General features: G+C 35.7%; 1 protein-coding gene across 1 annotated transcript in view; it reads right to left on the reverse strand.

Annotated features, from left to right (window-relative positions):
• Nucleotides 1–6910: 6910 nt before the first annotated feature.
• LOC107571180 (potassium channel subfamily K member 5-like) overlaps nt 6911–12968 on the reverse strand; it is a 43795-nt gene continuing 37737 nt past the window's right edge. Inside the window, exon 5 of the mRNA XM_016257473.1 lies at nt 6911–9676. Coding sequence (XP_016112959.1) covers nt 8751–9676 — 926 coding nt within the window. The 3' untranslated portion in view covers nt 6911–8750. The remainder of the gene's footprint in view (nt 9677–12968) is intronic.

The raw sequence follows: 12968 nt of genomic DNA on the forward strand, positions 1-12968 counted from the left end.
GGGATGATAGTGTGTTACAAAAGAACTGGGAAGGTGTTTTAGAAAAGTTTCAAAGTCGTTTGGATAAATGGCGGTGGTTATTGCCAGACATGTCCTATAGGGGGCGGTCTCTCATTGTGAATAATTTAATAGCCTCTTCTTTGTGGCACAGAATGGCATGTGTGGACCCTTCACCAAAGTTTTTAGCAGAAGCTCAAGCTCTTTTGGTTAATTTCTTTTGGGATAAGTTACATTGGATTTCAAAAAGTGTTTTGTTTCTCCCCAAGGAAGAGGGTGGACAAGGTTTGGTTCACTTACAAAGCAGGTGTGCTGCATTTCGGTTGAATTTTCTGAAGAGATTTCTGGATGGACCCACAAGTTTTAGTTGGCGTGCGGCTTGTTGCACCATTTTGCGCACTGTTGGGGGATTTGGACTGGATAAATCCTTATTCCTTATGCAGCCAACCAAACTGGACTTATCTGGACTTCCTGCTTTTTACCAGAACCTTTTTAAAGTGTGGAGCCTTTTTCAGGTTCACGGGACTGAGAACGTTTACTCGCTTCATTGGCTATTACAAGAACCTTTAATCGCTGGGGCCCGTCTAAATGTCACCGCTCAATGCAATTTACCTGGTTACAGTTTTACACTCCACAAACACAGGGTGTTTACGTTGGGCCATTTGTTGTCTTTAACTGGACCTAATTTTGAGAATGTTGAAGCAGCTTCCAAACATATGGGAGTGAGATCTGTTCGTTAATTTTCTTGTTTTTTGACCAATGTAAAACTTTGTTTAATTGCCGAGGAAGTAAGCCTGTTAGAGAGTTTTTTTATGGGCGTTAGCACCCCTGAGTGCAATGATCTTTTTACATGTTTTTCTGTTCAACCTAACTTTGATGATTGTACAAGTCTATTTGTAAAACAATATGAATCTCTTTCTTTGGATTTTCTTTCATGTGAAAGTAAAAAACTGTACAGAGTTTGCGGTTTGGTTTTTAATAAGAACATTCTTGAGAAGACAATTGACACACCTTGGCGCTCTGTTTTGAAGCTGAGCAATGATATTAGACCTGAATGGAGGTCAATTTATAAGCCACCCTTGTCTAAGCGGACGGGCGATTTGCAGTGGAGACTTCTCCATGGCATTATCGCTGTTAATTCCTTTGTGTCTGTATTAAACCCAGAGGTAAATTCTGGTTGCCCTATTTGTATGCAAAGGGAGACCATTTTTCATGCCTTTATGTATTGTTCAAGATTGGAACCTTTGGTTATGAAGCTAAGTGAGTTGTTTTTGAGGTTTAATGAAAGGTTTTGTATTGAGACTTTTATATTGGGTTTTAAATATTACCGGGGAAAACGTTTTTTGTGTCAGCTTTTAAATTGTATTATTGGGCAAGCGAAAATGGCTATCTATGTCAGTAGAAGAAACAAAATAAGGCAAGAGTTTGGTGTTGATGTTAATATGTGTTTTATTAGTTTGATAAAGTCTAGGGTTTTGATAGATTTTCTTTTTTATAAAAGTATGGAAAATCTTGATACCTTTGAATTAACATGGTGCAGTAATGGAGCTCTTTGTGTAGTTTTGGAAGGGAATTTGGTTTTTACTTTGTGATATAATGTGTATTAGTTAATGTTTTGTTTTTTTGTTTGTTGTTGTTTGCTTTAGTGTTATGATGTGATTTACGTGTTAGAGATGTTTCTCTGTTTTCTGTGTATTAAAGTTTTTTCAAAATTCAAATTCTCTCTCTCTCTCTCTCGCTCTCTTTCTTTCTTTCTTTCTAATCTTTCTTTCTTTTTCCCACGGCATTTGTAAATGTAAAAAAAGAGCATGAGGTCATAAAAGTACATTAACAAGTAAGCTTGTAATTACTGTATAATTTCTTTTAAAATCATTTGTAGATTTTTTTAAAAGTGCATGATCGTATGAATCGAAAGTTTAATGACATTTGTAAGCATTAACTAATGATCCGTTAAGCATTATATAATGTTTGTTAATGATTTACTAACAGTGACGTGCACAGACATTTTAAGGGGCAGGGGCTCAAGTGGAAAAAAAGTGCACTTCTCATATTTATTAAAAAATAATTCTAAACAAAACGTTAAATATATCAGGTATGTGCAATATTGTATACATCTCAATATTTTCTGGGATTTTATCGATAATTAGATGATATTTTGCTGAGTGTGTTATTGTGCTGATATTTTAAGGACTACCGTGGACAGCTGACTCCTAAGGTTTTTGATATTCTACATATTCTGTGTGGTGATTAGTTCACAACAGTGATATAAATTAATCTTATCCAATAAGTTTAAATGGATTTTTACCTTTTATGAGCATTTTCATTTTTAAATCCTTTTTTTTCTAAAAGTGTACATCATCATTTCAGTCAAATTCTTAAATTGAATCAGTCAATTAGAATAATAAGTCATTTGAGCTGTTACCAGTCCAAAATCAGTATTGTCTAAATTAATCTTTGCAATGCAGAGGAAACAGAAGCTGCATTAGAAGGGACATTGATGCATTTACACACTGTTTATTGTAGGACATGAATGTATTTATCCTGCAGTTACAAATACAAATTGATACTGTTTTGATATTTTAAACATAAAACGTTAAATACTGATATTTGAAATTATAAAAAAAAAAATGAAAAGATACTTTAAATGTGAAATTAAAACTGTCAGTAGGCGGCAGCAAGTCACTGTTAATAAGTGAGTCATTGCGACTGAACCAAATAATTTAAACGGGTGATTCAATCAGGAACAAAACAGCATCATGTTGCTCAGAGATGCAAATTAAAATAATTTTTCTTGGCGAAATAGAGCAAAGACAGTCAATATTGTGTCTAAAACGTAAGTGTCTTAATATTAAATTCTTGTTTATTGAACCGCTGTATAAAAATCACATTTCTCATGTTGCTTTTTGGTGGAAAAAATGTCAGTCTTCGCGTGATACTGATTAACTATATGAAATGATTTAAATATATATATGTCTGCCCCCATATGTTGCATTTTGTGATCATTCTAAATGCATTGTAATAAACTGAATCATGCAGTAAAAGAATGGGCACTGGTCTAACCTACTAGACTTGCTATTGCCTTAGCTAAACTTTAGCTAACTTGGTAGCTCTCATGAGTCATGGATAGGATAATTAGCTGTAAATTCGAGGCACAGGTAGCTTAGTCTGTTGTTCATCACCACTCACCTCCACACCAAGACAAACACAACTGGAAAGGGATGGAGGGCTTCACTTCTGCGGGTCTCTGCATGTCTGTGACGTGATGTGCAGCTGATCAAATGTGCGCTACGCTGCTGTGGTGCGGACATAGAGGGTGCGGAGGCGATGAGGGAGAAAGGCATCGGAACTCGACACTCGACAGTCTCAACATTTCCTGACCCAACCTGATATTTAGATTTTTTATTTGTTTGACAGGGACATCTGTGTGCAAACAGAAACACACACACACACGCACACATATATTAGTTTACTTAAAATAAAAAAAATAAAAACAGAAAAAAGGGCACTTTCTCTAGAGGAAGAAAAAGGGCAGGTGCTCAAGCCCCCTTTGATGTCTATGTGTGCACGTGCCTGCTTATTAATGAAGCTGTTAATCATTGTAAACCATCTTTAAAAATAATTTGAAGATTTTTAATAAGTACATGATCATATGAAAGTTGAAAGTTTAATGAAATTTCTAAGTATTTCAAATTACATTAAATAATGATCTGTTAATCATTAGGTAATGTTTAATAAGTACATTAGTAAGCATTAACAAGCATGTTGACACATTTCTAGCTATGTTAATTTATATTAACTAATGATCTGTTAAGCATTATATAATGTTTGTTAATGATTTATTAATGAAAGTTATTATAAAGTGTTACCTGTTTAGCAATATATTTGACTTGACCACACGGACACTATTGGATAATAACTGAAATTAGTTGGGCTGTATGATGACATTGCTGTTTTCTCTACAGCTGCTTGATGAGTTAAACTCATTCCATAATTGAATTTAGTTTGCTTCATTGCAGTCTTGTCTATCAGTGTAAAGCAGCTTTAAAACAATCTGTATTGTATAAAGCGCTATGTAAATAAAGGTGACCTGACTTGACTAAACTGTGAATCATTTATCATTGCTTTGGCACAAAATACATTCAGACTACTTTCAAATTACAGGAATTATTTTCTTACTTAAATAAAACCACAACCAAACTATGTACTACAAGCCAATTTGCATATTTATATTCTCTTTTCAAAACTGTTAAACTTAAGTTTAAAACCTAACAAAATAGAAAATTGAATTAGATAACAAATGTTTACATTTCTACAATAATACCATGTTGAAATATATTCAATACCTAAAAAAATTAAATATTAAACTTTAAAAGCAATTAGACCTTAACCTGAACGCCTACAAAACAGTTAGTAAATTTTATTACATCTACACAATAGTGGACAATTTAAAAATAGATTTGTACTGTAATGTAAACTAGACCATGTAACTTTCTGCAGTGAATTCTAAACAGTAGAGATCTGTTATTCTTTTCTGTAAAGAATTTTTACAAAAGAATATACTGTGTAAGGCTACTTGTTAGCGTTTTTAAGTGTGCTTGTTGGGTGACAACCTTTGCTAGTGTTATGAAAGAATGAGTTGATTTGATTCATGTATGAAAATGTCTTTTCATGTCTTTTCAAGTATCGAGAAATGTGTGACAAGCTTTCCCCTTGCTGGTGAAATGATAGGGCTGTGTGACTTTTGTTCCAGGGAGGCGTATAAGCGTGGGTTTTAGGGTACTGCCGGACTGATGCAGCTTCTGTGCCAACTCCGCAGTGGAAAGATGGATTTAGTTATTGGTTTCATTTGATTGGTATTATTCTAATTGGATTTACTGATTAATGTTTGGCATTAATGACATGACAGTAAATTTAAAATTTTTAAATTATTCTTAATCTCTGACTTTGATGCTCAAAATGTTATCCTAATTTGTTAAATATCTTTTCTTTAACTTCCTCCATTATATTATTATAGCTAGGTAATATTGGCTTAATATTACTTTGACTAGGCTATGTATGTTGCATATTAATTTGTCTAGGAATCTCAAAGCGTAGGTTTTGTTTTTTTTTGTGCTAAAAAATCAAGTACCTTTAGTTGTACTTTTACGTTTCATTGAGGTCCAATATATCATTCCATGTAAAATAGTAACTCCTTTTTACCACCCTGTTTGTGAATCTTTATCACTTCTGAGGCGTGTCTTTATCAAGCAAGGCAGTTTTACAATTCAGCAGAAAAGTTTTATGCCCCCATATTACAATGCTGGCATGTTTCTGATGGAACTGACGTGATACAATGCAATTATTTGCAGCTTTACCAAAATAACTTGTGTTGAGTTACCAAAATAACTAACTCTTAGTTTTTAGTGAGAAAATAATAGTGTGTTTGAAAGGCTAAAAATGGTGGAGTCTCACTAGGACTGGATCATTTTAAGCAACACTGACCTCTGGGCTCAAAGAAGTGTATTTATAGTGAGGTCACAAGGAGTTCATGTTATTCAATTGGCCTTATGTGAACAAAGTACTAGTAGCCTCACACTTTATTGCTGGCATGCAAGCTCTAATCTGAGTCTTTTCAGCATATGAGTAATGAGATAAAAAAATTCAAGTAGGCGCGTTTCCATTACCCTTCAAATTGCGCAAATTGAAATTACGCCTAATGGAAACGCGTCAATTTCGCAAAAACGGCCATATATCGCAAAAAAGTTTTAACGCTCGCATGAGGTGGTTTTTCAGGCAATGCGCAAAAGGATTAATTCGCAAAACTGCAATGGAAACGGCTTTTTCGCATTTACAGGTCACAAGGCGTATGTAAAAACTCATATGATCATTCTTCAACGTACTATAACCTCTAAGAAGTACTTCATAAGTGGCCACGCTCCAGTATAAGGGGCTTTCCCTACTATTAATGCTTAGACAATTTAAACTGCACACGTCTGCGGTGCAGTGTGGCTCTGATACGGTCACTGAAGCTGATTACGACCACTCAATGCTTGTGTTTATGTTTTTATACAGTCTATGGTTTATTCCAGCCGCGCCAAGCACGTTTCTGAAGCGGCTCTCTTTGCTGCTTCTGTAAAGATACATGCATAAGCCTCCTTTGAATAAATATAGCCAAAATCCCACCAAAATCCGTTGCCATGACTTATCGCGAGAGGCAAAAGTTTACGTTTTAGCCGCATAACATTGGTTAATGGAAAAGCCGCCATTTCGCAATACTTTTTTATCGACATTCAGAAAATATCGGCAAAGTTTTGCGCAAATCTGTAATGGAAACGCCGCCATTTCGCAATACATTTTTATCGACATTCAGAAAATATCGGCAAAGTTTTGCGCAAATCTGTAATGGAAACGCCGCCATTTCGCAATACATTTTTATCGACATTCAGAAAATATCGGCAAAGTTTTGCGCAAATCTGTAATGGAAACGCCGCCATTTCGCAATACATTTTTATCGACATTCAGAAAATATCGCCAAAGTTTTGCACAAATCTGTAATGGAAACGCGCCTACTGTCAGCCCAGCACTTTTCCTGTATTGAAATATAGTGATCAAATCCTTAGGTACTGTGTCACATAAACATGTGGCATGTCTCTATTGTCACATCCTTTCCTTATAATCACCATCAAGCCTGAATAATGTTTTAGAAATAGAGTTCAAAAAGAGAACAATTGTGAGCGTGTAATGAAATGGAACAAATGTTTTTAACTTCACAAGGATATAAAAAAAGTGGAGACTAGGGCTCATCATGCAAAATATACGTTTTAGCACCATTACTGCTTCAAATCACAATTGCTTCAGAATAAATGTAGCTTCAAATAAGGCCAAGTATCTTTCTGAAACCACTGCTCAAAGATGAGTGAGAAAAAGTCTAAGACAGGAATTCTACTTGTTTATTTCAAAAGGAAAATGTTAATTCATCCCAACATTCAAGTCCATGCAGTGATCATCTGAACAGAGTAAAACAGCACTAAAATAACTCAACACAGAAAATAATTAAAATACATATGGAAATACATCATTACAAAGTACAGGATATTTAAAACACAATGTGAAGAAAACGATCAAAACCACTCTACCCTTCACATCATTTAGGTAAAATGCTTATGCTTTCTTTTCAAAAGAACGGGACGAAAGTTTGCAACATGAACAAAACCATGACTTGACAGGTTAACCTAAGGTCAGTTAAGCTTGGCTAGTAATATAAATTCTGGTTTTAATCATTTCTGACATTTTAGCTCATAGCTAATTGAAAGAGACTACAAGAAAAATATTAACAGTGGCAGCTGCTGACAGGCCATTTTCAGATGTTTACCTAAGAAACACATTGTTCTCTCAAGAGAATTAAAGAGATCTCTGAAGAAGCGTAATCGGGAAAAGGGGGGTGGACCGCTTTTTTTTTTGTTCAAAGTTTGAGCTGGTGAAAACCCTCTTTGCACACAATTGAGAATGACACACCAAAAGTTCAACTGAAATGTAACATTCAATAAAATGTAGCACAGATCAATAACACAGGCTCACAACAAGGAGCCTACTACTTGGTCAAGAGTACATTGGAGAGTGACTGAACAAAAGACAACACTAAAGCTCATTAGATGAAAGGTAAATTGGAGCAAAATGTATTTACGTGATGCACACACCAATGAATATTAGAGACATACAGTAGCAAATTAGAGTGCATACGTAAGTTCAATCAACTTTTATTAAAACAAAAACAAAAGAAAGACAGAAAGAAAAAGACAGAAAGAAAGAATGAATCCAAAAGATTATTAAGGGAGATCGGTCTAAAAACACAAATTTACATCTGCAACAGGATGACTCAGGATGCAACTCTCTACACACAAGGGGCATTCAGTATCATGATGCAAGAGAATCATGTGAGAAAACCACAACTACAATTTTTATTTTTGAATCCCTTGGAGTATTATAATGGTTATTTTGTATGTTGGTTTTATGTCAACATGGAACCAGCATAATGTCAACACGTGAGTCTGACACCAAAACGGTCATTATTATGTTAGTAAAACTACCACTGCAATAATTTCCTGTTATCTTGGGCCTATTCAAATACTGTCTTCTTGACTTGACAGGGACACAGAGCAAGGCCCATAGAGTTTTTCAGTGTGGATTATTATCTTATTGACAGTTAGGAGTTAACACATTTTAGGAACATAAAAATAATGCCTGCATCAATAAAAGACTTGGAATAAAAATCATAGTGTTAAAAAGTCAAATCATGACATACCATTTAAAACAAATCTCAAGTTAAAACCTAGCAGGTCAACATGGTTACCCAATAGAAAACCTTGGGCTAAAGTGGAAGACAATAAAAATAGTTTCAACATCCAATAAGGATTAAGCTTCGACAGGTTGATAGTTTTTTCTCTTTCTTTATCTAAAAAAGAAAGAAAAAAAATTCCACCAATATGGTGGGGAAAAAAAACATGCAGCGAACATGCATTGTTAGTGATCCAGGTCATAGTGAATATTAAACCCTGCAGTTAAGACACACCTGTTGGATCACTTGCAAAACAATCAAAACAAAACAATAATATATGTAGATATAGATATGTAGATATAGATATGTAAAATCCCATTTGAAAAGTGTAAATGGGGTGTGAGTAAAACCTTATATTTTTTATAATTTTCACCATCATTTCAGGTTTTTCATGAAAGAAAAACTTTAGAGTTTTAAGAAAGGAAGAAAGGAGACAGAATCAAATGTCATTGTTGTCCTCTTTGGAATACTCTTCCACCAGCTGTTCATAAGAGTGGCCATGGTCCAACCCTTCTGTGGTGAATACGGAGGTCTCCGATTCTGAGCCCTGTCCCTTTTTGAAATCCGTCTCATCAGCAGTTGAGAACTTAGGCATAAATTCATTATCATCATCCTCCAAGTTGTTGATTAGCAAATTCTCTTCATCAATGAAGGTAATGTTGGCATTGGGAAACATGAGGGTCTGGTAACTTTTGGAGTCCCATGTGATCCGGCCATCGCTGCAGCCTTTAGGTTTGAGACCTTTATGGTTCTCTCCTGCCTCCTTGTCCAACTGATTCTCATACATTCTTATACAGTCTAGGTCGGTGTCTGTTTCTCCTTCCCCATGCATTTCATTCATGAGAAGACATTCCTCTTGGCTAAGAAGGTAGCTCTTGGATTTTGAGAGAGCTACAGTAACTCTGTCACTGAAGCTATAGCGGCGCTTCTGTCGAGGTGAGCGGTCTAGACTGAGAATGGAATTTCCATTAATGGAAAGACTATCACTGCAGCCCTTCGAGTGGTTTGGTGCTTTATTCTTGCTGCCGGTGACTAAGCTGACACGTTGATCTTCTCCTTCCTTCTCGGCACCTATCTGCTTGATTAAGTCATTATAACATTCTTTTCTCTTGGACAGGAAGCTAAAGATGTTGGCATTATTGGGAGTTGGTGGCAGATGTAGGGTCTTGTGACTTTCCTTGATGTGCTGTAACTCATCCAGAGAAAGTTTGCGCCTTTTACGGCGCTTCTTTAGAGCTTTGTGAGCCTCCACAACCATGCGCACCTTCCAGTTGAAAAACAAAGAGAGCCATGCCAGACCAAGATAAATCCAGACCTCTACAAAGTACCGATACAGAGTAGGGTAGTCAGCATTGGGGTCAACACCTAAACAAAACCGATACAAAGAAAATAGTTTGCAAATTTATAATTAAAATGTCAAAAATGTCCAATTTATACATTTATGATTAACTCTACTATACCTATATGCCTTTCTCATGAACTCAAAATGACTCCTATCTATGCTTCACTAAAACAACTTACACTTGGAGACTCTGAAGTTCCCAAAAGGAACTAGACCATTGTTGAGTGTAATATGGCTGTTATGGATCTTAAAAAGAACTAGAGAAGTATAGCTTGACAGAACAAACTTTGATGTTGGCTTGACAAATCCTTTTTTGAAAGTTAAAAAAAAAAGTTTAAAGTTTGATGGTTATATAGATGCAGGTGGCTAAACACGCAGCTAGCTAGCTAGGCATTGATAACAATTTAACATTGCTGCTTACATGTTTAGCACATCTTAATATGTTAATAACCTGACATTGTCCTGTCACATTAACACTCTGGTGAAGAAGGCCCGTCGGTGTCTGTTCCACCACAGATGCTTGAAGGACTTTAAACCGCTCTCTAAGCTGCTCAGGAACTTTTAAACCTGCACCACTTAGAGCATCTTGATGGAAAACATTACAGTCTGGTTTGGGAACAGCACAAAGACAAACGAGCTCTCCAGAGGGTGGTGCAATCAGCCGAGCTTGGGCTGGGCGTAATATTGAGTTTGTACAATATATCGATATATTTTTTACAAACTGGACCAAAAGCAGGAAGATAATGAAGGACCTGAGCCATCCCAACAATGGACTGTTCTCTCTTTTGCAGTCTGGGAAACATTTCTGCTTCCTGAAGGCCAACACAGAGAGAATGAGGAGAAGGCAATTCGGGCCCTCCACCGGGGTACACAAAGGACTAGAAACTGGACATGTACAACATGCACTACCTCATCCTGACTATTTACGCTCATCTCAATTTGCACATTTACAGCTGCACTTTATTGTATATTTACCATAATCTATTTCTATTGCTCTTTATGTTGTACATATTCTATTTCTACTTATCTTTTAATTCAATTTACCATTAAATTTTAGTATAATATTTTTAGTATATTATAATTGTACAAAAAAAATAATTTTGTATTATATTATAAATTGTAAATTCTTTTAATCTATATTGCATTTAATTTTTTTTTACTTTTACATTCCTTATCATTTTTTATTCTTATGTAAATGGACGTAAAAAGCATTTCTCTGTCAAGTCAAGTAACCTTTATTTTAGTCTCGTGTAGCCAGACCTTCAGACAGAAGGCAGAAGGTCTGGGAACATTGGCAGCTTTGAATGGCCAAGGCCCACTCAAGATGCCATAAGACTGATCATGTTTTGTTTTGTGCCGCATCATGTTTAAGGGCGTGGAAATGTCTCCACAATAACAGACCGGTGTGTAAAACTCTTGGACTTATTCGAAAGATTCTATGCCGCGAACTTTAAATATTTCACATGCTTCCGAAAATCCAGTGTCTAGTTGATCCTGATAAGTGCTCATTGTCACAGTTGTAAATATGAAACTTTCTTCTTCCATGAGGGGGTTTGCCTTCACGGCATCTTTGTTTCCATGTGGAACATTAAAGAACGCGACATACACATTTACACATACACATCCGATGATGACTTCGAAACTCCTGAAGTGTTTCCAATTTTGTGTGCTATATGCATCAGACATTCAGCCACCGATGTCTGTGAGCGTGACGTCTGAGGCTGAGAATACCTTTATTTATATAGCGCTTTATACAATACAGACTGTGTCAAAGCAGCTTTACAGTATTAAACAGGAAAATAGTGTGTCGATAATGCAAGAGGACAATAATAAACACTCAATTTTTCAGTTAAAGTCAGTTCATTATTGATTCAGTGATGTCATCGTTCAGCTCAGATCAGTTCAAATAGTATCAAATAGTATCTGCGCAATCAAGTCAAAAACATTGCCAAAAATGAAGAGTCCCCAACTAAGCAAGCCAAAGGCGACAGTGGCAAGGAACCAAAACACCATCGGTGACAGAAATGCTGAAAAAAAACCTTGGGAGAAACCAGACTCAATCGGGGGGCCAGTTCTCCCCTGGCCAGACGAAACCAGCATAGTGTGGTTTAATTCCAGACTGCAACACAAATCAGAATTGTGCAGAGGACTCGTCTGGTTCTTGTGGTCTTGTGCTGATGGCCATCTAGTTGACAAGTTCTTTTCAGGGGATCTGTCTCTGGGGCTCATCAACCTAGACAGTGTTCTATGTTTTTACATGTGGAGGTTTTTGGTCCGATAATTAACACCTCTATTTTTTCAAAATTTAGCAGTAGGAAATTACTAGTCAACCAGTTTTTTTATATCAATGCATTCCATTAGTTATGCAAATTGGTATACTTTGTTGGGCCGCAAAGAAATATAGAGCTGAGAATCTTCAGCATAACAGTGAAAGCTAACACCATGATTCATGGGGCCTGTTTCAATAAGGAGGTTTAAACAACTCTTGAGTTAAAACTTGAACTCTGTGACTTACCCTGAGATGGGAAACTGAGTTTTCGGGTTCTGAACAGCTGAATTGTGTTAGTTCACTCAACTCTGAGTGCATTGACTCTGATTCACCATGACATTAACACCCAACAAAAAGACGTCCGCATACTTCCGAGTCAACAATACGTAACTTTAATTCTTAATCACTGTTGTAATATCAAAGGTAAAAAGTGGCAGAACAGTAGGTTATTGAACTAATATTAATTTTCATTGTATCCCACAGGGATAAAGAAAAAGCAGCTAAACATGAAGTATAAAAAACATAATTCAATCAGGTAAAGCTTTAAGCATAAAAGATTCATGGGTGTAGGCTAAGACAGTGTTTCCCACCCTGGGGTGCCGCCTGAAAAACTAAAAAGCAATTTATTTAATTCGAAGGCCTGTCATTATTTTTTATTTGTGCTATCATTATTAATTTCTTTATTTCTTATTTTATTACTGACTGCTTGCTTGTCATTTTTTATTCAATTCAAAGTTTGAAATCAAGCTATCTCGTGTTACTGCACCAAAATTACCCACTGTAAAATTTAAAAAACACTGAGTGAGCAAAAATTTGTGAGATAGCTAGTTATAATGGTAATTAAATAATGTTTACATATGTATAAAAGCCTACATTAAAATCTGTCATATAAATTGATCTCTTCATTAGAAATTAGCCTACTGATATAATATAATATAATAATAATATTAAAAAATATCTGTATGACATTATATTCTGCAGTTCTTCCCTGTTGTACCGAATATCTATACTTTTCAAATGATCATATCGAAGTTAGAAATTCAAAT

This window comes from Sinocyclocheilus grahami, unplaced genomic scaffold, assembly GCF_001515645.1.
Source record: "Sinocyclocheilus grahami isolate Dianchi unplaced genomic scaffold, SAMN03320097.WGS_v1.1 scaffold1558.1, whole genome shotgun sequence".
Taxonomy (NCBI): domain Eukaryota; kingdom Metazoa; phylum Chordata; class Actinopteri; order Cypriniformes; family Cyprinidae; genus Sinocyclocheilus; species Sinocyclocheilus grahami.